The sequence below is a fragment of the Pterocles gutturalis genome, unplaced genomic scaffold (assembly GCF_000699245.1).
Source record: "Pterocles gutturalis isolate BGI_N339 unplaced genomic scaffold, ASM69924v1 scaffold52854, whole genome shotgun sequence".
Lineage (NCBI taxonomy): Eukaryota > Metazoa > Chordata > Aves > Pterocliformes > Pteroclidae > Pterocles > Pterocles gutturalis.
Window position 1 is genome coordinate 1 of NW_010137769.1, and position 25,932 is coordinate 25,932.

The 25,932-nt window shown below is 35.5% G+C and overlaps 1 protein-coding gene across 1 annotated transcript; it reads right to left on the reverse strand.

Annotated features, from left to right (window-relative positions):
* Positions 1-667: 667 nt before the first annotated feature.
* Positions 668-25,158, reverse strand: CCSER2 (coiled-coil serine-rich protein 2; the record flags this gene model as incomplete). The annotated part of the gene is made up of 4 exons (XM_010082692.1): positions 23,692-25,158; positions 22,559-22,761; positions 4,039-4,129; positions 668-830 (listed from the first exon to the last, which is right to left on the reverse strand). Coding segments are annotated over exons 1-4 (1,892 nt in total), but the record flags the coding sequence as incomplete, so codon positions are not given.
* Between the last annotated feature and the right edge of the window lie 774 nt (positions 25,159-25,932).

Below are 25,932 nucleotides of genomic sequence, written 5' to 3' on the forward strand. Positions count from 1 at the left end.
TAAAAAAATTAAAAATAAAACATTTTTTTTAATAATTTAAAAAAAATAAAAATAAAAAAATAAAAAAAACCACAGTGATGACAAACTAGAGCTAGAGAGCATTTAGTAAAAACCAAAGCGTTAGGTAACATAGGCTGTATTCACATACTGTGGCATACAACAGAAAATAAAGAAGTTAGAAAATGTCAATGCTATGTCACTTAAACGCTGAGCTCTTCTTCCCACTTGCATAAATCTCTCGCAGACTAACTACAGTACCTAAAACCAGTTTGCTCATCAGGTTTTCAATGAACTCTGTCATTCAAGCTAGCCTATAAGAACTGTAAGATTACATTTAATTTAAAGATAAATTAATAAGTAAAGAGCTGTCCAAACTTACAAAATGCAAGTAATAAGACAGTGTAATATTTTTGTGTGGAACACATGGTAATTTCCTCGAGCATTTATAATATCATATAACACAAGTAACAAACATTTGGATTAAAAACGGTGACAGTTTTGAAAAGAAATTGTTATAAATCTCAGTGATGCTCCATTTCAGACATGCTATTTATACATATACAACTATCCTGAAAACATCTTGTGTCACTTGAGATCTTTGAGTGCCAAAAGAGATTTCTCGTCACAGTATTTTAATTGTTTTGGAGAAAAGAGACAAGTCTATTACCTGGTCAAATCATTTTTACCATGGATATAGTGATCAGTATGGCCAAGGTGATGGTGATCCTGTGTATTCCATCGCTGGTGTGGTGCTCTTTTCCAGAATCCTTCCTGATGTTGCCTAGCATTTCTGTCTTGTCTATCATAACGGCTCATATTTTCACATTCCTCTACAGAGAGCATAAACCCCCAAAAAATTATTAAATTTGTTCCCAAGACCTTGCAAATAAAATATTTACTAGGGTAACAGATGCAGTGTAAAAATCTATGGAGTTTTATTTTTTTAAACTGATCCAAAAAAGCATGCCTTTTAGAACTGTGAACTACAGAAGCAGACTTCTGTAATGAAGTCACATTTTTACAAGCATATAAGCTTGTCACAAGAATAAGAGTAATCTGTAGCAGAAACTACAGAATTCTGCCTTAACAGTATTTCCAGTTTAAGTAGAAAATCATTTGGAGCAGGTAGAACTATGAGGAAGAAAAAAAGAAAATCAAGAAGTGACATTTTCCTGTCTTTCTTACTGACAGGCCTTTAAAACCTCAAGCTCACAAACACAGAAATACAGCATTTTAGAAAAGGGCCAGTACTTCATTTCAAAACAGAACAGTTTCATTACTTAAAATACATACATATCTCATCCTGTTCATCTTGTTTGTTTTTCAACTTGAGAGACACGTCATTTTTATTTACCTGGATAACAAGCATTATTTACAACAAGCAAACAAAATAATCTCTACAAAACACTAGCTTCTGCAAAGCAGAGCAGGTTCCACAAATTTAAGGGAAAAAAAGCTATATTTGGCCATAGCTTGTAAACCACTAGAAACAAAGCCAAAAAACTCCTATCCAGGCAGTCAGACACAGCAAGGAAGGTCATAAACTGCTATTCTGCCATTACACTTTCTCCTTCACTTACCCAAGGAGTTTTTCCTCGCATTGTCAGTCCTTTTCTAGGAGAAAAACTCTACACAAGAGAGCATTGTTTTATTCAGCTGCCTACTCGGACATAGCTGCGCACAAGACGCTCACAAACAGGCCTTCCTTCCTGCTTAGTTCCCAGCCTGCGTGTTGTTGGGAAGTGAGCCCAGTTTTACCCTGTGATTTAAAACTGCCATCCTCGCTCACTGCATACTTGTTGAGCTAGAACTGTTTCTATAAATAGTGTCCAAGCGGCATCCCAGACTCCAAAGTGAAACAAGGAGAGTTTCTGTAGACCTGGAAAGTCTTAAGAGGCTGAAGTCAGTGAAGTCACACATAACTAAGAGAAAAGTGTTGGCAAAAAGTGCTGCTAAATATTATTGTAACAAATACTCATATCTACAATTCAGTTTTTACCTAACTTTTTGTTATTGAACTAGTTGGTAGGAAAATAAACTTGTTCATCTAAAACCAGATTTATTTTCTTTTAGAAGTATCCATCCTTTTCTATTCAAAAATAAACCTTCAATAGGTTTATAAGTAATTTTATTATGATGATTTTCAGCTTTGGAAAAATGAAATGGAGACACTGAGTAAAGACACATGGATATTAACAGAGAAAAAATTTTGCTTTTTCAAGTGGTCTTGTCTAATTTAACAGAAAGCCTGGAGGTGGCTTTTGAATTATTTTTTTCAGATCCTTTTTGATAAAAATTCAGTAATTTCAAGATAAGAAGCAATTTTAGCAGAGATACCCAGTTTATGCCACATTAATTTTATATGGAAACGTAAGTTTTAAAAAAATACAAAAAATAATAGTAAATACCTAATATTGATCTCAAACAGTAAGTTTCTCCTCCTGAATCAGCAGCTTAAACAGCAGATTTTCATAGCCACAAAACATATTCCAGCTACACAAACATTAGTGACACTTAGCTGTAGAATGTGAGTAGATTTAAGTTTATCATATTGATGCAATTAAGAAAGCAATGAATTAAAAATCATATTTCATTTGTGTCTAGGTTAAATTGCAAACATTATCTTTTTAATGGTTTTGTGGCAAACATTCACCTTTAAAATGCATGTATTCGTAACAGTTTTTGAATTAATAATTTGAAATTGAATTACTGGTGCAGATGCAGTGCATGTTTTCTAAACAAGGAAACTTACGAGAAATTGATCTACTCTTTAAAATTATTTCTTAATTGTTCCCAACAGAATTAGAATTACCCTTATTGAAAGAATACCCCCTAGGCTTGGATTGTTATCTGTTCTGGAAAATTTAAAAAGTAACAAATAAAAATTGTACACCTATCTGGACTGAAAAGTTGAATATTAGCACTTTTGTCAATAAGAGCCTTTCACATGAGTACTTTGTTTTTGGAAAAACTTATTCTCAGATTCAAAAGATTAAGTACTACACTTCATATGTGCACACTGTTAAAAAGTGATGCACCACCACTGTGGCAGATGGAGACTAGGTATTTATTTACTGTTAATCTGGCTTCATATCTAACATACACGCAGGAATCTTCACCCAAAGAACTCAAAGGTGCTCTCAAAAAAACCTGAATTTCACCAAACTTCATCAGGCAGCTGAGCAGTACACAAAACAAGGAAAGCCTTTTTTCTTTTAGTGCCTGTTTGTACAGGGTAGGGCACTACAGTGCTCCACATTCAGTGTTTCTGTTCATTTGAAGATAATTAGCCTCCACTGAACTTGGAGGTAAAGCTAATACCCATTTTCACACAACAGTGACAATTCTTATGATTAGGTCAGGAATGACCAAAAGAACATGCCTCTAACTTTTCCAGGCCAGGACTTCAGAAAAGGTGGCAATAGCTTGCCTTACCTAGTTCATTTTAGTCTGGATTTGCATTATTTTAGTGGCATCTAGGTACCACTACCCTCCCTGAGAAAAGTTTGCCAGCATCCTCACTGACAAGAGTGCACAAAAGACATTCTGATAAAAACACATCTTAAATCCTAAGGCTTCTGTTACCCTGGACTGTATAAGGAGATATTGTATTAGGAGATATTGTCATTTCGTAGAAGAAAATTAATAATCTCAAGAAAAATTACACTGGCATTCATCAAGGCTGAAAACATGGTGTTCTAACATTCTCAAATACAGGTGAAGCATAAGACTGAAGGACCAACTTAAAAGTTTGAAATTTATACTACTAAAATAATTTAAAGAAACAAACAGCATGCAACAAGGTTCTATTTTTATAAAAGGCAGTAAATTTCTAACTTTAGAATTCTCCAAATGCAAGAGTTGTAGAACAGAAATATCATGCTTCCTAAATTTTAGAAGACAGAGTTGTTACTTAAAGAAAAAGCAATTTGAAGAGTTCACTGACTTATTAAAGCAGAAGTCAGAACAATGAAACTCAAATGTCTCTTAGGCCCATAATGCAGTTTTACAATAAGATTGCTTGGCTAATTTACTAACCTTTCTCATGAGGAGGGTCCTCAGGCAAGTCCACATCAAGCATGAGATCATCATCTTCAAGATCACATGAATCAAGATTATTCAAGATATCCTGCAAGTAAGGAAATGTAAGATACAACTGCTTTCATGATATTTCATTTACCATACTGTCATAAAAAGGTTAATTCAAAGCTTTGTTACATTTCTATTGTATACATATCCAACAATACCAGCAGCCTTCTCTCTTTAGAGGCCAAGATCGATCTTACTTGAGACCATCTATACAAACAATCATCACACCTCTAGAAATATGATACAATAACAGTTCTAGATGAAATAAATATGGATCAAAACATTTTTCTGCCCGATGCCTATGGAATACTCCAAAGATTTTTCTATTCATTCATATCCTGCCTTCTCCCCAATTGGAAGCATTTTAAAACTAAATTACTTTCCTCACTCAGAATTCAAAACCAGCTTTGTGGAGAGAAGATGTTAAATCACCTTACTTTACCTCTCATATCTTAATATCATAACATCACTTAAAGGAAGTGGTGGGAACCTAGGTAATCTTGACTTTTTGGGCCAACAAAACTTAAACTATGCTATTATCAGCATTAGGCTCTATTGCCTATTGTCTTTAAGTTTATGGTTCATATAAATGTGTTTCTAAAGCAACTAACAAACCCATGTTGCATGGGTGTGCTAATAGTACAAGAAAAATGCAATGAAGTCTTAGTACTAAATGGAATGATATATACAGTCAGCGAGGTATATTAAAGAAAAAGAATTGTAGTGTGGTCAAGTCAAGTCAGTGTTAAGACAGAACATGACCCCTCTTTGATTAAGAATACCAATAGTAAAAAAAACTGAAGAGGTCAAGGCTGTAGAATATGCAGCTTACTGAGCAGTCAGAGGCTGGTAGCACTATGCTACTTAAAAGCCACATCAGGCACCAAAGTGCAGTACTTGAACAGAGAACCCAGACTTTGTTTTACATCAGTATTCAAAGAAAGGTAAACTCATTAATACCAAGTGATTCTAACACAAAACAGATCTAAGGAAACTGCTAATGGTTATACAGCTCTAACTCCTGAGTTCTATTTTCCCATATCCCACAAGCAAAAGCCATAGCTTTAAGCCCCAAGGTCACACTCAGGCACTCCACATCTGCCTCTTTTCTAAGAAAAAAAAGATTTTTCTTAGGTTTAACAGCTACATCTGAAGATGATTCATTGGACCAATATTGAAAAATTTACCAAATATTAAGTAAAATAAGCTTTTTATTGATTTCTCATTGGATATTAATGTTATAATTAACTACTTAACCGAATATGTGCATACAGACTATCAATACACTGCAAACCAATATTCACTTGGAAAGCTAACCCTTTGCTGGCTACCATTTGTTAAATTCACTTTGTCAGAGACTGAAAAGGAAGAACACTAAAAGCCGTTTTTCTAAACTGTCACTCCAACTGCTCTTCAGCAGTCTTCCTATAGTGTTCACTAAGGACTACTGTATTTGATTACAAATAGTGGAAAAAGCTAAGTATATTTTAAGATTTTTTTTTTTTTTGCAACACGGAACATTAAACATTCTACATTTGTGCAGGCGAAGTTATTTATTGACTTAGGAGGAAGGGTATAAGACGAAAATAGTTAACGTGCACTTTGTAAAACATGAGCAATATAAAGGAAAGATGGGATACTTGAGACAGAACCACCTGGTTTTGTTATATTTCAAAGTCCTACCTGAATAATTTTGTGTACACATGGTATTCTAATTATTTACAATAAAAAAATAGAAAAAGCTACATATCAAGACATTGTGAACAATAATAAAATCAGCTATGGAAAAGCTTCACAGAGAAATGGAAGCCATGTAAAGGAAATGTGGATTTAACATTTGGGACCCCAAACTGCCTGTATATATTTCCTTGGTTTTGTTTCCATTAATTTACATTTCTTCATGAACTAGATGATTTTTCACTAATATGTATTTTTTAAGCCATTTTCTGATCTTCCAAATTAGTATGAACAAGCATTCTTTTCTTCTACTGTGGGAACCTTAATAAGCACGACAAATACATTTCAAACTGTGGCCACAAACATAAGAAAGTTGAAAATGTCTGTCACTGCTGTGCAAAAGCATTAGCAAAAGTACAACAAAAAAATGTGGTATGTCAGTGTTAAATAATAAACCCAGATAAGCCACTTTACTGTCTTTGTATCAGAACTTCAGAAATCTAATGATGTCCGAGAAGGTCAGCATTTGAGATGCCAAACATACTTTTCTGTCAACAGCACATTTCATTATGTTTCCCTAATTATACATTCCTGCACCGCACTGAGGCGACTCCATGCTAGAAAACCCACTGCGAATATGAAGTCTTTGCAACAGTTGGCTACATGTGAACGCACTTAGAGGATTTCCCAATGCTATCTACTTTGGAAACATAATATGAAAGTAGATGTCAGTCATGTCATCTTGAAATAGCTGTAAGATAAAGTGCAGGTTTCATCAACACATTAGTACATATAAAACCTATATTTACAGGCTTCCAGGAAAAGTATCAGGAGAGAAACAGATGGTTTATGACTACTGATATGAGAACTGAGTAAGCTGAGAACCCCAAAAGCACGGAACACTCATATTGCATAAGAAGATGGGAAAAGACTAAGTAGAGGGGCAAGGGTAAAGCTGATGAACAATTATACTGCATTTAGCAAGTATACAACGCAATGTTCTGCAAAGTCTTTCTGTAGTGATTGCCTTCAGATGCTATGTCTTACCAAAGGTTAAACAAACACACACCAATAGCTCACCTACAACAGCCTGGATTTTTTGCCTAATTTGTTGTATGCATAGAGTTCAGAATCTCTTTTTCAAGAGGAATTATAATATTAAGTTCTTAAGACCATTGCTTTGAAGATTGGGGTATTGTTGAGCAGCTGCTTTTGCTGAACAAGTTCAATAGAAACTCACATCCATCATAGTGAAATGAAGTAAAATGTTCTGTTTCTAAAAATTCCTCATGCTACATACATCATAAACTCTCTCTCCCACTGAAGAGCAGTATTTTTCTGCTCACCAACTTAAGTTCAATTTAGCTTAGCACGTAGCCCTAGGCAATAGGCCTGATTCTCAGCTTTCCCATTTCTTGAGCTAAGTATATAATGTAACTCAAAATAAATTACAATGTGCCCAAATTAGAAGAATAGATGTCTGTTTCCTCCCTATTAAAAGCAAAAGATGTGGACCAGTGACAGCTTATGACACAATGTATATTGCACTGGAATTAAAAAAAAAGGAAGAAGTCAGACATTGCAGTTAGTGCAGAAATGTGAGGCAACTCCAGATGAGCAACCTTCAGTCAAATAATTTTGGAGAGAGTACACAGAATTTAGAAGAGCCTGAGCTCAAACTGCCAATTCAGTACCCTTGTCTTCATCCAAGGTATGCTATCTTGCTTGCAAAGCAATTGCATTGAGGTAGTCATGAACTGTTGGCGAATATTTAGGAACAACGTTTTAGTTTTCCACAATTCAAGCTCTCAGACCTCGTTCATTTGTTCTACCGTCAGAAAATAGTCTATTAAAGGAAAGTAACTAATAATTTTTGTAAATGATTTAGTGAGTTAGGTCTTGGTTCCAATAATAATTATACACTTCTGAAGTCAGTGCAAAATGGAAGTAAAATCTCACATGCAATTTAAGTATTCCATAGTGATTACTTAAACTGAATACATATACAAATTTCTTCAGTCTGATTTGCTCTACATGCTGATATTTTTAAACCTATATGCACAATTTCTTCTTGCTCAAAAAAGACCATAAAAACAACACACGTATATCATTTAACACAAAAGATGACAACCCCTTAAAAGCTTCAAATAACAAAAATATTAAAGGATGGATATCAAAACTTTGGGGAGAAAAATTAAACTATGGAAAGCACATCTACAAGCTCAAAATTTGTCAGCAAAAGATCATGGGTCATCTATAGCATCAGTATAGAAAAACCTTTCTGGTAGGCCTAGTTTTGATTTAGTACTCACATAATTCTTTCCCAGGTTACTGACAATACTTTTATAGAAGCTTTATCTGACATTAAACTAATCTAATTTAGTAAAAACTTTACTGTTAAATCTGGTTGGATGTTATGAAAGGTAAACATGCTAGACTATTTCCAGTACGTATTTTAAAAGTTGTTTACTTAAAGAACATAGCAGTAATTACAGGGTACTTTGTTGAATGGCAGCATATTATAGCACATTCCATGTATTTAGTTACACTTTAATCTCTTCGTACAAACAATTCATTAGCTTACAATCAGACTTCAGAGCTGTAGTTAGTTATTCTTACAGGACCATGCTGCATTCCTTTTGACAAAAATGTATTAGAGCAAGCATCAGAAATAACCACTACGAAATCAAGGTTATTTTATGACTTCCATTAGTTGAAGGTGCTTTACTTACTTTAAACTTTGTTAGCCTTTACGGACAAATTTTAGGGTCAATTTTTGTACACCTACCTCAAACCAATTTCCAGTTTTCAGTGAGTAAACAGTTTCTCAGAAACTGTTAAACAACGAAGCAAAGTCATTTGTCCACATAAAATTTTTTCTTCAGCTTTTATGTTGAAAAGATCTTATGAACACATATTGGAAGAAAGTATGACATTTAAATTTCTCTGACAGCTCTCCAAAATTGAGATCCCAGTTTGGGCCAGATTTGGGCCTGGATAACAAACTTACAAACTACTGAAAAACAAATCAATACATCAGAGCAATTTAAGAATTGGTTTAAAGAATGACATTTAAATCATCCTGAAAATAAAATTTTTAAAAAAATCGTAAATAAAAAGCCCTCTGAATAGAACTCTATCAGAATCTCCAAAATACCAGAATTCCTTTTATAGGTCTTCTGGATAATTACCATGAGAAAAGCATTTAAAAAATACAATTTTAAATGAAAAAAAGTCTTAGAAGAAATATCATCTCCATATTACAACACACTTTCCCGTAAACTTAGAAAAGCAATTGTCAAAATCACTAAATAATTTAAAGCAGACACATGTCCTTGTGACATTCCACAGAAAAAAAAAAAAAAGACAAACATCTTGGTCAGATGTCACCTTCATTCTTTTTCTACCACTGAAGAGACCCTACTTAAATAAAACTTTTACTGTCTATGTTAGTATGACAACGAAGCCACAACACTATGTTTAACACTAGCCTGATGCTATGGCAATGAATATATTACTCCAAATTTAGCAATACTGATTTTGCCTAATACCAGGCAGAAGAAAAGAGTAATCATAAAGTAAGTCCTCCAGGCGTGTAGAGGCAGAGAAGCCTCTTGAAACAGAGAATGTGGGGCTTGACACAGAAATAGAAAACTCAATTTCTAGTCCAATGGTTAAGAAGCCACTAAGGCAGTTGATTCACTCTGGAGTGGGAGTCTTCACGCCTGCAGCATCAAAAGGACAGAACAATCCTTGTGTAGAGGGACAATTCAACACACCCTTCTCATGCACGAGAGGACCCTTTAGAACAGGACTATGGTAGTCCATTGTACCACTAGTTGTATTTTTATTGCAACAAATTCAGTTTCAGAAATTCCCAATTTTATCACTTAGCAACAAAAAGGCAAAGCTGTTTTGACATAATGTTATTCAAAAAATGTTGATAAGACAGCTGAACAGACATTGTACCTTTTGTCAAAATTTTATGCTGTAATTCTTAAGCCTGTTGGACTTCAGGAAGCAAAGCCTCTTCTACTTTATTATTGCTGAAGTTAAGAAAAACATCACCATACAGCCTCAATACACACCTCAGCAGCGAAGCTGTATATGTAAAGTCCTATTGCTAAATGAAGCAGCAAAGATGGGGCTGAATAGGAGGCCAGATACTTAGCTTCCAGGATTTACTGGGAAAAAGTATTAAAAAGAGCACGAAAATTATGAAAATTATCAAATGGAAATTAATTCACAGGATGCTAGTTCTGGACAACAGAAAAACACCAAAAAAGAACGGACAGCTTTTAAGCTAGTTTTGTGAAGAGAAACTTGAGTATGTCTCCCTAGAACATCAAAAAATACCTACTCTCAAACAGAATCTGCCTTGTATGCTTTTGTTTAGTCTAAACTGGAGAGTCTAGCTGTGATGCATCAGAAGGGCAAATACTTCAGAAACCTAACTGAGGAGAACTAAAGCCTTTGCAATTTTTCCTCCACAATTTGAATTCTTGTTGACAAAAAGCATCACTGGAAAACAGGAAACATTCTGTTTTCCATAAAAACATACACTAAACTACTTTTAATTGTAATACAACAGCTTTTCACAGATTACATTTTCATTACATACAAGGGTGTATCTAAATATATGTATTTTAAAAATCCATCAATAATCCTGTCAGTATAGCAGAAATACCCACAAAAAAATCCTTCATTAACGTAAAGAACACTATTTTAAATCCTTATATTAGTTACCCATATTAACTCACCATGATCTGTAGCTAACATGAAAAAAATATTAAGACACCACAGTATCCCAGGTGAAACGTACTACTACTTTCTCACTACTAGTCTTGTCTCTGCAGTTGTTATGATCTCCCAGCTGAATGCCTCTGGTGTGACATTTGAACACTACAATCAGCATGTGGTTGTACTTTCAAAACAGAATGCCTTTTCTTGTTTACACAAGTTCATCCACCTGAGTGAAAGTTGGGATCACTGCAGTGAGTTAGCATAATTTTGGAAGAACAACAAAAATATCCCATGTTTATATGATTCTCTACGCTTTATTTGAAATGAGAAAAAACTGTACTTTTTTTGCATCTGAAAGCGATTAATGTCTCTGTACTATCAAAGTGTGTTACAAGTCTCATGCTACACTAAAAGAAGGTCACCATTTCTTATTTCAAACGTCCTTTTGCAAATAAAATCTAAGTGTGCTTTATGCTCAGAAAGAATAGCGACTTTAGATGCATGAAATTCCACAGACATTTTCACACTTGTTTTCTATGCAGTTGCATATGCTGCATCTCTTCTGGCAAGATAATAAAAATAAATATTTTGGATTTTCCATCTAAAAGGTATTGAGTGGAAAAAAAGGATGAAAAAAGACCACAGAAAAAAGTTCAACAAGCAGAAGACAGGCATGAGAACTAAGGAAGAATAGGTCAAATAATCCCAAGTGAAGTGAAGAGTTTGAGGGTAGTACAGAAATTAAAGTATAATTTCAGGTACTTGAACAATGGAAAATAGGAAGTAGCTTTTAAAAACAAACAGCGAACAGTGGCTAAATCAGTCATCTGGAGGGCAGCTACAGTGTAACTGCAAAAGTAAGTCAGAGGATTCAAGGCTGACAGTAGTGAAGAGAAAAAGACTTACAGGATCCTTTTCAATGCTATTTTCAGCATTTGACACACCCCAGATAAAGAAGAGATAAATAAATAGCAATTCAATGCAAGTCTCCAAAAAGGCAATGTTAAATAAGAACCAAACTCAACTATTAAGTGAAGGCAGAAAACAGAGACAGGGATGAAGACTTCTTCCACTTTGGAAAGACAGTGAGCATCCAGGAAGTCACATATTGTACCACTGGGCTGAAGATAAAAACCCCACTGTAATAAACATCATCAGAACAGAGGAAATCACCACACAGGGAAGAGAAAGGTTTGAACTCTGTGGGATACCAAAACTAGGATAGGAAGGGAGCTATATAGCCCAATATCCAAGCAAGTATTTCATTATTTTGTTCATGCTCTAAAGGAGGATTGCCGTGACAAAAAAATACAAGAACTTTGTTCTGAAAATCCAAGACATTTAATGTTTAACTGTTAGCTATAATGGTTTTAAACAAAGATTTATTATTCTTGAAAACATTTCTAGTGAGGCATTGTATGTTCTACCTAGGTTTACTGAAAGTAGATTGGAAATAATTTTCATTTATTACTCGCTGTATCTCAAGAAGCAGCTATGCTTACTGCTTAAGAATTTTTTTTCCTTTAACAAATTCATGTGTCAGGTTGTGTAAGAAATCTGAAACTCAATAGCATAATGAAGGAAGAAGAAGAAAACCAGAAACATTAACCATTCCACTGAGATTTCACCAATTCATGAGCAACAGCACTTCCTGAACAGTCAGTGCAAGTTAAATCCCACAGCCCCAAAAGCATTCCCTGACTGCCACCTAGCCTCCGGTAGTGAACCTACAAAAAAGGAGCTAAAGTGGGAGAAGCATTCTGCCCACCCCCCTGCAGAATTCCCAGTAAATTTAAGAACGTTTTAGAATCTTTTTTTTTTAATAGGCAGATACTTTTAAGTGGAAAGTTTCTGATTTCTTATAGAGCGCAACAATGGAAAGCCATCAGCAGTAAGCAGAAATAGCAACACAGAAGTAGCAGAGGCTAAGGAAAAGCGGTCCTTTCTACTCATTACTTCCAGTCTGTTTTCAGGAAAGTTCACTGATATCAGAAGTTCAGCACTACTTTTACAGTTTACCTACAAATAATGGCGCATTTCAGACTACAAAGCAACACATAAATACTACAGATACTCTTAACTGGCAAAAATAATTGTGAATGATTCTGACTTGCACTTGTATTAATAGTGTGAGGTTCAGCTTAAAGGAAAATAGGGAGGCTTCAAATAACTCCCAGCTGAGAAAGGAACCAAACCCATAACCTCAAAATTTAGAGGAACATCATGGGCAGGGCTGTTACCAGGAGATTGTTTCCTCTGTACAGTAAATTTACAGTAAATTACACCCTAGCTAAACACTGCCCCTCTCCTAAACTTCCAATGCTTCACAACAGAAAATTCAGAAAAAGATTCAACAGCAATGTTTCTCTAAGTTATTAGGACACAATTTTAGGTAAAAAGGAAAAAGAAACCATGTGCCAATCTACGTGGTTTTAATCAAGTTCTCTGTAAAATGTTCAAAAACCCACTGAGAGGGGTTAGATGTATGTCTCAATTAGTTTTACATATTTTTTTAAATATCTTTTCTTGTTTAAACTGATAACTTTGAAGAAAACTGTTCTCTCTGGGCTCACATCTATCTACTCACTGTGGTTTGAAGATTTCCTAGGAGTGTGGAAAACAACATGTAAGACTTTCAAAAATTCAGCAATACAGTTAGATGAAGTACACTGCAGTAATTCTGAGGTCCTTCTGTTATTGAAAAGCAATGCTACTTGGTAGAATACAGAAAAAAATTGAAAAGGAATAGCTATAAGCTCACATTAAAATGTAGCACTGGGTATGCAGTTACTAACTTGGAAATGCCACTTACAAGCTTATGAAACAAAAGATGTGCTAATTTCTACCAGCATTTATTCTTACATTTCACACAACACATCAGCTGCTGCTCTTTCTCCCTCTCTCCATCATACAGATTCAAAGCTGTCATTAACAGCTACCACAAACGAAACACTGGAGTACAAGTGAAGTTGCCTTACTTGTTTTTACCAGCCAAAACAGCATGAGAAGATTTACTCTGTCAGTTCTGAATCAAGAATTTCCCAAAAGCATCTATGTTTTCCCTTCCCAAAGGAAAAAAAGGTAATTTGCCATAAAAGCTTATTCACAAAATATCATGCCTTTCAAACTAAAATCACAAGAGGTTTGTGCACTGTCATATAGTCGTACCACCTCTTAATAATATTTGACAGCAGGGACATGTACATCACACAAGACAGACAGAAACACCACCTCACTAAGTAATTCAGTTTCTCACTGCCTCTCATTGCTGTAATAGTTAAGCACTGAATTTGAAGACTAGAGCAGTGGTGGGAGGGTAGACGGTGGCCATTTTCACTCTGAAGGCAGTACCTCTGAAATCACATTCTCTGCTCTCATGACATTCCCTTTCTCTGCCACGAGCAGAAGACTGCCTGCCAGCAAACTCTGACAAAAGAGTGGTTGAGGAACTCTGCTAACAGAACATACTGAAACAAATTTGTACTCTTAGTTCTGCATTAAGACAAATAATAATACAGACTGACTTTTACATAGCAGTTGCACAGTTTTATAATGAAAGCTTAACTGTGGACATGTCAATCAAGGATGCTCTCCCACTAATTTAATATGTCCACAAATATTATTTGTTCATAATGGAGACTAAATGCAAAAAAGGAGACTTTTGAGGTTTTGAAATCAGGAACAAACAGTCTAATGGTTTTCCAAATATAATTTTTTAGGCATAACTGCAAGTTTTTTTGAAACTGAGGATACAAAAAAAAAGCCAGAGATTTCTATACTCATAATACTGGAAAAATGAAAGCAATTGTATCAACTCAATGAAAACTATGAAAGTAGAACAGTACAATTCAAATGAGTCAGTGTCATTTTTGTCATATCTGGAACACGGCATCAAGATGTCAGGACAAAAGAGCATGGAACTTGGACATGACCTTATCAGCTTAAGCAGAAGTTACCAGCAACACCAGCTTCAGAAAAGTGGCACAGAGATGCATGTCAATGAAAAATGGCTTTCAAGGCTGACATCTGTATTAGATTCCTATCTCAGAATCAGTCTATTTCTGAGCAGGAAGTTTGAACCACTTTGTAAGTTTTAGAACACAGAGTAAGATAAAGCTGTTTCACACAGACAACCTAAGCAGAAATGGCAGCTTACAAAGATAACATATCTCCAAAAAATCCTTTTATATCACAAGTAAAATTCAGACACGATATTTGCTATTTTTGAGAATGCATCAGTAAAAGCTAAAATCTCACAGAATACTTCATGGGCTACTCCAGAGTCTCTTGCCAAGAAAAATATTGGTCTAGAAACCCAAAAGTCAGGCTTTCAGGTAAAAGAGCAAGAAGGACCAATGATTTATTTAATCTGTCCTGCAGGACAGGATTCCTCTGGTGATGAATGCAAATTAAAATTCTCTGAGCAAAAGCAGAAAACATAGAACTCCACATTGCGCCATTCCACATTAGTGATGATATGCGCTACACCGTTCTGTCCACAAAGATGGTCTCCAGTATGCTGGACACAGAGGGAAATGCAGAAGGAGGTAAAAAGTATCTGACACCCTCTGGGTTTGCTCTTATTCACTCCCCAGGAGGTTCACAAACACTTTTCTTGTTTTCTACAGTGTGTCCACATCTGATTAGACAGACAAGCCACTGATAATTTCAGTCATTGCCCATATAGATCTACATATCTGCATCAGATGATTTCTGAAGTGCTTTTAGCATTGGTTTGTTTGAACACTTTCTAGGTAACAGGTAGACAAAATTACCTCCCCCTACACTGGTACTACATTCTCCGTGTCTCAGTACTTTGACATACTAATGAATTTTAACATTGATTCACACACCTATAGGGCAAGATTGTCCAGTTTCCTCTTCTGTGGTCCAGTTATGTCACACAAGTTGCCAGACAAACTTGGCAGCAGCAAGAAAGACTAAAATGTCTAGGGTCTCACAGGCTTGTTAGGCAGCATCTTCAGGTGCCAAAAAAAGGACCAGCTACTTCAAAATACAAATTACTTTAATATAGATATGACAAGATTCCTCAAGACTAGAGCCATTATACTTAAATATTGTTATACCACAATACCTTCTGCTTCCTTTCAACCTTACCCCCTCACTAAAGTACCAGGCATCTAGTCCTGCAATTAGTTGTCACTGTACCAAATTCTCTAGCAAAGGAATACATTTTAAGAAAATACCTAACCACAAACAAAATTAGAAGAGTGTATGTATTAATGTCATAATGAATTCAGGTCTGAATGATACTGACTGAGGTGAAAGATCCTTTGGTTTCAGGCACAGAACAAATTAAGACCCTGCTCAAGGAAGTGCCCACTTGAAGTACATAAACTGCTTTAAGGAAGCATCATTGGAGCACACAATGCAATTAATCCTTTGTATTAGCTTAACCTTTTGTTAGCCAAAAGACACGTATTCTAACAAAGGTGAAATGCAATTAGTCAACACTGTTCATCTGGGTACAGACTGTGAAAAAATATTCAAGCGTCTTCCTTTTTATGCTGTCCTCTGCTATGAGAAAACTTTATCACTCTTTGCTGAACCACATTAAGATTTTTGTGAAAAGATTTTAATCTGTTTCAGAAAAAATCTTAGGTACAGTCTAGATAAAGAACAAAACTGCCAATGAAAGTGAGGTTTATGAAATAATACAGTCCACAAAAGCAGTGCTGCCTCAGAAATGTAACAGGCAACTGCCATGTACTCATATGAAAATTTACTTATTTAACCTCAGAAGAATAGCGGTACATGCTTTCTTAGGGAGAAGATCAGGAAATATTATTCTGAAATGAACGCTGAATTGGCTGCAAATTGTAAGTTTCAATCAACACCACTGCTAATATCTAACAAAGTAGCATGACATTTGCTGTTCACATTTTTATGTTCTAACTTTACCTCTTGTTTCCTTCCATTAAAATAGAAAGTCAGCTCAACTACACTTCCTCTAGCACTCAATCAGACAAACAAAAGTGTTTTTCACATAAAACGTGAAAAAAAATATAGCAAGATGTGTTTTGAAGAAACACTCCACATCTGTGGGAAAGAGAGGACGGGGTGGAGTCTCCTTCTCTGGAGACATTCAAAGCCCGCCTGGATGCGTTCCTGTGTGAGCTGATCTAGGTGTTCCTGCTCCGGCAGGGGGATTGGACTAGATGATCTTTCAAGGTCCCTTCCAATCTCTAACATTCTGTGATTCTGTGGGTCTGGGAAGCAGCAATACCAGCACATTTCTGCATTGCTTAAATCACAGCTGTGATACACTGGGAATAAATAATAAGAAATCCTTCCTCTTAAAGAACCTAAATTTGAGCACAAGGTACAATTGTATCAATAATGTAATACATACTGATGTTAACACCAAGTATTTTAATTAATTTTGTATTCATCCATCATTCTAAAAATAGACAAATAAGACAGACTCCAAAAGACTATATCAAGGTCACAGAGTGTGGCAGATCAGCAGTAGAGGTCTCTTCACCCATAGATAATTTAACTATTTTCTATACTAATAGCAAGTACACTCAATCTATTTGTTGAACAAAAATATCCAGTTGATTCTGTCTCTTACTGGGAAAAAAGAAAGACCTGAATGTTGTGCAAGTCTTTCCTGAGTGGAATATCTCTGCTAACGGAGGATTTTAATATGAACCTCCAGACAGAGAAGCAAGTACAAGAATGAGGACAAAAAAGCCTTAGATCTCGTAAATTTAGGAGTTTCAGTAATGGCTTCCATAAAGATACCATGAAAATCTAAATACACTTAAGAGTCTTTGTTTCAATAATAAAATTATATGTACATACAGTCTTTCATATGAAAATGCAGATTTTACATCAAAGCAGTTATTTTAACTTTTCTTTTACATTTACCTTCAGTGTCTCAAAATCTTAAGACAATTCACTTGCAACACGAAAATCAGAAAAAATAATCATATTTGAACTAGCTCATTAGATGCAAACTGCTTTTTATGTGTGCTGCTTCTGACTAGTGTGCACCTGAAGGGCTCATTTCAAGGCTGCTCTTTTTAGGAAGTTGTATCAAAAAAAGAAATGTCTGTGCTGAGAAAAGATACATACTTAGTTTCGCTACACCCTGTTAAATGGATGAAAATGAAGCACAAGACTTTCTGAACACTGTATTGAATGCCTCAATAAATCAACTGCAGTATTTGCAACTAATTTTCAGGAAACTACTTAAATTGTGTTCAAGTCTGTAAACATTGCTTTTAATTCAGAAAGATTTTGTGCTGAAAATCCTTCCAATGGCTGTTATACAGTGCTGCTAGCACAGTACGGAGAACCAATGTTTACCTGTTTGGAATTTGCATTGTACTGTTTCCAAAATAATTTCAGCACTTCTATCACAGTACTATGTTGTTCCATCAAAAAAAAAAAAAAAAAACAAAAACAAACTACATTGGGCAGGATATCTCAAACAGTAACCTCTAAGGGATTCACACTTCATAAAAATCTCCTAAATACTACTTCAAAAACAATTCTTATATATCTGAATAGCTGTTTAATCAATACTTTTACATTATCTTAAGCTTATTTGCACTTGTATTTTTATTACAGCTGTAAGAAAACAGTCCAAAATTTCAAAAGACCAATTTCCTACAGAACAAGAACTATGGCTTTGACATTAACCTGCTGAATAGAATGTACAGATAAAGCCAGAAAAATTGGTAGAAGGCAATATCTAGAACACTTCATTCTACAGAAGTAAATGTATTAGAAGTAGACACATTACAAGTCTGATTTCCCATAATAAATTACTCATTTGAGAAATCAAACTGACAATTTAAAGCTTACTATCAAGTCTTTTCAAGAAGGGAATTATCAAAAAAATTAAGCTAATTAACACTAAATTGCTCAAAAATAACTAAATTACTGTAAGAAATTAGTGATGGAACTAAACAATGCTATTTTAGCAAGCTTATTTTCCCTAAGAAGTAGAGCATATTTCAGCATATTTCACTGTGAGTACCTATGTCTCTAGAAGCAGAAAGTGCTCTGCCCAGCCTCAAAAACTAATTCAGATTTGCCCTTTCACAAGTTTCAATCACAAAGGGGAAAAAAATATCACAAAACAAAAAAGAAATCTCAAGAGATTTCAAAAATTACCTAGGAAGAAGAGAAAAATGTAACTATTTCATACTCTGGCTAAAATTCTGGCCACAAGTCAAAAAATGACAAAACATTCATTCCAATGAGAACCAGATTTCTTCCCAAGAGCAATCAAATTCTCTTCAAAGCAGCTAAAACCCATCTGTCTCTTCAAGCCGGATTTCAGTTATTATTCTCTAATTTTGTATCCTTATAATTACATTGATGTAATTCTGTAGATACCCAAAATACTGGCTTTATATATTGCAAATAATATTAATATAGCACAAACTTTCATATTGCTACTAGCGTCTACAGTGAAAAGGGGTCGGAGGACTCGATCTTTCGCCTTTTTCTAAGAGTCTTGATATGATCTGATAATACAGAGAACACTCATAAAAGAATCCTGTCTAAACCTACTTGTCCAAATGAAATTGTTTTAAAAGACAAAAAAAAAAACCCCATACACACCACAACAACTTGTTCTCTACAGAGTATTAAAGAAATAAGCCGAAGCTAGTGGAATATTTTTAATTTTTACTTCTTACAGTCTATTATGCACTGGAATACCACTGTGTCTTTTAAAAAAGCACATGCCTCAGAACAATCTACACAATAACTGTACTATCTAACCTATTCTGAAGGTAAACAATAAAAATGACTTTCCAAAAATATTCAAAGCTGCTCTCTGAACAAACACATGTTAAAGCTTATGTTTCTCATGTGTCTACTTAGTACAGTGGACAGGAGAAAACAAAAGAGCTCCAACCTTGCTATGGCAAAAGAGTGCTTCATTATCAGTTAATGAAAGGAGCGATGTGACTCCAGCTAGGATGCATGTTTTAGGCTATATTGCTTACATGTATATTGAAAAGTATTTCCAGATCAATATTTATGAAAGCAACGGAGTAGCAGGGCTGATATACTAGACTATAGCCCAAGTTCTCATTCCAAGACACAGGAAAAAAAAATTGTTTTCTGCACTTTGAAGTGAAATTACTTCAGTCCTAAACAGCTATTTCAAACACTTCCTCTAGTGAAATAGGATTCATCTATAGGAACTAAGTAGTCTTAAAAATATTGGTCTTGGCTTGGCTCTGTAAACTGTCATTTTTTTTTGTTTAATGAAGACAGTTACATTACAGTCATGAGCACAATTCAAACCCAGAGACAGAGCAAATGTATAGATCCACAGAAAGGTTTGTTGTTTGCTTTTTCCCCCCCTTTCTTTTTTCCCCTTTCATCTATCTACTCACTCAGTAGCAGTGAAGAGACATTTTAATTTTAACCTTTTACTCGGTCCCTGACCTAAAGCTAGCTAGCAACAGAACTGATGAACTCTTTTATTAAAAACCAAAACAAAACCCAAAACAGACAAACAGAAAACCCCCACAAACAAAACAGAGCAGACATTGTGCCTCACATTGTTGAGCAACTTTCTGCCATGAAACAGTAAAGCAGCTAGGTGTTAAAGTAGGTAGCTGAAAGACAGGATGTGAGCAAATAGTACAGCTGAACTTAAGCGAGAATACATACAGACAAATATTGTCTGTGTTGCTAATTTACAGAGCCATCACAACTGCTCTGCTAAGCATCAGTCTTCTTCCATAGAACTGAGCAGAAATAGCATCGGGAATTTGGTGATCAGCAGCAAAGAGCAGTTGTTCAAAAGATTATAAGGAATCACAATGAAATGAATGCTTAAAACCTTGGAGGTAGTTCAGTTCTTAGAACGTTAACCAATTGATTTGTTGCCTTCAAAACTGAAAATGAAATAAAAGTAGGAACAGTGGAATGAATTATTTTCAGGTACACAATTAGAGAATAAAAAAACCATTTGCATCCTGACAATGTCTCAAAAAATGCATGTCTTACTTAGCTGTAAGTGCCCATGGCATAGTCTTTTGAGAGTTTATTTAGATTTGCGCAACTTTCAGACCTCCAACACTGGATTGCACATTTTCTCTGAAGCTGTTGGCTCAGTTAGTGAAGAAGAGTTGTCCTTAGAGGCCAACTTCCCCCCATGTCCTTAAACCTAGCCCTACTGAGAATAGCAAAGACATCAGCTTTTCTTCTACCAAAAAAGGAATAAAAAGATTGAGTAGCAAACAAGCTCCTTCAGTTGTCTTCCTCTTCTGGTTGCCATTCCAGAAGCATCATTAAAATCCATTCTGCCTTTTCAAAGATAGTCCAACCACTTCTAATCTAAGATTACCCAATAAAAGCTACACTGCCATGTTTAGGAAAAACATTTAATATTTGTTGATACTAAGGATGATACAGCATAATAGACTAACAATATAACAGCAGGATAGAAATTTTAAAAAGGTGAATTTTGCATTAAACACTACCAATTACTCACCATCTAATTACCTGAATTGTTATTCAGCTGCATTGCTCCTACTCACCCCAGCCTGATGCCATGGAAACTCCAAAACCAACTATCTGCTTTGGAGATTTCCCTGGAAATATTAATTTCAAGGGGAAGTCAGGCTGGCATTAGCTCAAGCACTCAAAATTCTTAACCTGACTTTTATCAATCGGACTTTGACACACAGATATTAACTGCTTTTACCCTCACCACACTAGAGGATAGAAACCACATAATTTGATCACGTATCTCCCAGCAATCAAACATCTGATGTGCTGCCTAATTACAAGAGTTATTCTCAACACCTTTAGTTCTATTTTTTTAACATGTCTTTATATTCACTGCCTGCAGAGAAAAGAAAAAACATGGAACAAAAGCTTACATTAACCTACCCAAGAACATATTTCTTCAGAAATAATGAAAAACAATATCAGAAATTCTTCTGCATCTTCAGATTAAAAGCAAACAGTGATTAATCTTTAGGCTAAAGAAATCAAGTATATCATGCTTTCTAACAAAAAAACCAAGGACAGGGAAAAAAAAAAAAACACCAAACAAAAAGACACTAAAAGGCAATTCAACAAACATTTCAGTTACAGCTTCCCCTCAAAAACCAAGCTGACTGAAAATACATTTCTGCCTTGTAAAAACAGAAGATGTATTATTGATGTTTCTCTCATTTAAGAAAAAAAAAAGAACAGTATGCACTGTAATTCTGGAACAGCACTAACAGGTTAAAAATCAAAATAGGTGGAAATAACACGACTTTCTAGATTCAACAGTACCTGCACTCTCCGCCTCTCCCCACTTCTTCAAAACCTACTGAGTTCATTCTTCCATTTTCAAGCCCTCTCTAAAAGCTATTTACTTTCAATAAATGAAGAAATAAACAAAACAAAAATATCAAAGGCCTCTAATGCACCTCTGCTCCACAAAGTCTGAGTAGGTGCCACAAAAGCTGTTCAAGTCCAAAACTGGTATCTACATTATTAAATTGGCAGTGGTGGTGACACAGTATTTAACACAGCTGAAACACATGAAGTATGACACATTGATTATACCAAATTCTTTGTGTTAGAAATTCTGATTGTTAGTATCGCATTAATAAAATCCGAGTTGCTCAATTCAAAAGGGTCCTAAATGTATACAGTACAGAAAGAAGACAATGGAAGAAGTCAGATAGGTGATAGCTATTTTCTTACTTTTCCACTCCTAGCCTTAGAGACTGGTAGGAAATATTTAACCCACCATTTGCAGAAATTAATTCCTTCATTCTTTGTGAGCACTACCATGAGACTGCATAATGAAGGACCTGTTCTGTCCTAACTTGAGAATAAGGAAACAACATGTATGTAAACAGCCTAATCAAGGTTACCTGTCCAGGAACAGGAGCTCCTAAAGAAGAAGTTTCAAAAAGCTATCAACTACAGAGTAAAGAGGAAACAATTATCAGGTAAAAAAATACATTAATTCTGTTTTAAAAATATACTTAACTAACAATAAACTCAAACCACTATAATTATGCAAGTTATGCATATAAATACATACTATGCTGTTCATTTCTGAAGATTCATAACTTCCACATGGATGGACACTTCCAATAGGTTCCAACCCTTCTTCATCCCACATATATGTGCCATCAGAGCTGTCAGATGGAGAAAGCTCAAAAGAGGACCCAGCTCTGTAATTCATCTCTGGAGAAATCACATTCTCGGCAGTATGCTTTGTGCTTCCACTGTTGTCCTCCCCTGCTTAAAGAAAACAGGAACAGTCAAGATTCCAAAAACAATACAATATGCCAAAAATAAAAATTAAGATGTGTACTACTGGTGCGCTGTAGTACTTTTCTGAAACTTTACTGTAATACAAATATCTGAAAGCATTCTACAGTACTGTTCATTCATCCTAGAGGGGATAAAAGCTCAAGCTGTTTTGGTAGCTACAAATACAGATCTTTCCAACCTACATCTTTGCTAGCCTTTTACACTGCACTAATTCATGAAAACTACTTTCTAGAATTCTATATCTTTTTAATATATTGGAAGGTGAGTCCAAAATTAGATCCTTTGGATCCAAACTTAGATCCTTTGGATCCAAACTTTCAACTGCAACTTCTTTCAAAACAAGCGTGTACTATGAGAAGCCCACCAGAGAACTGATAACGTGGCTTTGAAAAACATCTTCTGTCTCTTCCACTAATTATTAAAGAATTAATACAGCATGCCTCTGGAAAAGTGGAAAAAAGTTATATTCATATTTATAATTTAACTGATCTAATTAGACACCCTATACTTATTCCCACTACTTAGGAGTGGTTACAGCTGTTCTCTGCCTGTGGATGAGGAGGGGTACGGGGAAAGAAATCTTCTTTAAAAATCCCTAGTCCAGAGAAATTAATGGTAAAGCAAGGACATGAGGAATCCCACAACCCTACCACAAGCGTGGTTAAAGGAGGTATCATTAAGTCTTACACCAAACACTAAGAACTCTTCAAAGAGTTCAAAGGAAAGATAACTACTATGCAGAAAAAAGCACTGTAAGAAAAAAAATGGGCCAGCCTAGAGCCAAGTTCCATTCTGCAACAATTCACAAGCAATGGGTAATTATATAAAACAACTTAATTACAGTTACAGAATCTTGATTTAGTACTTAAAATTTCCAACAGAATATAAAGTATTTACCAGACATGTTTATATCAAGCCAGTCACCAGCATTACAGCAAGATCCTCCACTTTCCTTGAGAGAAGTGAACAGCTCAACAGACGTTATGCTCCTGTGCTCTAGCTCTTGAAAGCAGCTCTGCTTTTGCTGTATTTCTATAGTTCTGTTTGGGTCTTCTATATCTATGAAATCATCACTGAAGTCTTCACTCAAATCATTTTTTTCAGAGGATGACAAAGAAGATATAGATATTTCATCTCCATCATCACTCATACACATGACTTTTGACCCATGTTTTCCCATAATTTCCTGCAGGCCCTCATCAGATTCTGTTCTTTGAGCATTGCTCTCTATAACACTGTTTTTCTCAATTGCTCTATTAATGTTTGTTGAAATTCCAGAGTTGTCCACGATGCATGTTTCAGGAGTTGTACTTTTGCTGCCATCCACAATGATATTTCCAGCAAATCGCTGCCTGGTAGGCTTCAGCAGAGAAGGCCGACTTAATCTGTATCCAAAAGGTGCTGATCCAGACCCATTTGACAGTGGGGGCTTCTTTGAACAAGGAGCTGACATACCAGAGTAGGGCCTGGTAAAACCATACTTCATAGGCTCATTTCCATTGGGTACATCCAACTGACGTGCATTTCTTGACAACAAAGTTGACCTCTGAGATGTCCTGGCAGCTAGATTTTGACTACGATATGGCCTTGTAAGATCCACAGCTTTATTAAAGGAATGTGACCTGGTTAAAGATGCAGTGGGAAGGAAAGAATTCTGAATGGAATGTGAAAAACTTTGCGATCTTACCATTTTTTCACAGGAAAGAGCCTTGCTATTGTCTGTAGATTGGGCCAGGCTTTCCCCTGAACTTGTCCTTGTGGTGCTGGAATTAGCTCTAGGTCTCTGCAACCCTGCCACTGGTCTGTTTCCATAAAATCCACTTAAATGTGATTTTGGAGCATTGAGTCCAGAATACGAAGTCCTTCCTGACAGGGTACCTTTGGTGAATTTTGCTGAACTAGAGAGTCCAGGCAAAGACTTTGGGTTTAATTCCTCAGAAGAAGATACAAACATATTGGTTTGCTTTGCCGTTTTTGATGCAACCAAAGCAGTACTGTTCAAATCCACCCTGAGCACATCATTACCCAATGCTCCTTGAGATGGAGAGTACTTCTCAGAATCGTTTAATTTCTCATTCGAGTTACGTTTAGAGTTGGTTTCTCTCCCATTCTGACCATTAAGTTGATATTTATTTGATTTTTTCCAGTTGAAAGAAAAGGAAGACATGCGAACAGAGTCATTCTGCTTGCCAAAATTTTTGCCACCATCATTCCCTGGTAAACTAACAGCCATCCCATTTGGCACAGGTTGCAAGACACTTCCTAAAGTTTTCATTCCATATTTTGGTAGCCTGGAAACCAAGGATGTCCTGATCTGACTTTTTTCTTCCATGAGCTATTAGGTACATTGGTCCTTAAAGGGTGCTTGAATCTAAGGAAAAAAAAAAAAAAATTAGACCTGAATCAATCATACATTAAACAACATGTCTTTATATCCATTTGCATCTAATGTGTACTACATTCCTCTGCTTAACTATACCATGGCAATACAAAGTAACCTAAACAAATCTGTGAACTCCAGAAAGATACCTGTCACCAGCAGTTATTTGGCAGTAATGTGTTATTCAGGTCACACTTCCCTCCCCCAACTTTCATTCTCTAAAAAAACTGTGTCTTTTTTTTTCCTTCCTTTAGAAATCTATAAAATAAGGTTAAAAAGGGGTTGGGGTTTTTTTTTTCCCTTTACCTATTTTGACCAGAAATCTGTTTTCAACTGTGTTACAATTATTAACTACAGAGTCTTCAGTATGTAATTTTAAAAAATCCCACAAATAAAGAACATAGCATAAACCTCTGGTCAGCAACGTAAAACTGCAAGAACTTTAATGTTAAATCTGACTAAAAACTAATTTTTTTTTGCAGTTTCCCCAATGCCTATGTTATGAGATACAAAATAATCACTAATCATCCACCTTCGCCACAGCATTTTTCTTCCCAGATCTTATTCATATCCACAATTCAAGATGAACATTCCTAGCCATTTTTTCCTTTTTGTATAGAAATTTTAGTCTTGACATACAGGACAATAGTTGCATAAGGTCAGTGTTAGTAAGTGAATTCAGATGTTTTACTTCTGTGCAGAAATACACAAACATGCAAGCCTAGCTACAAAAGTGTGGTGGGTTAGCCCTTGGCTCG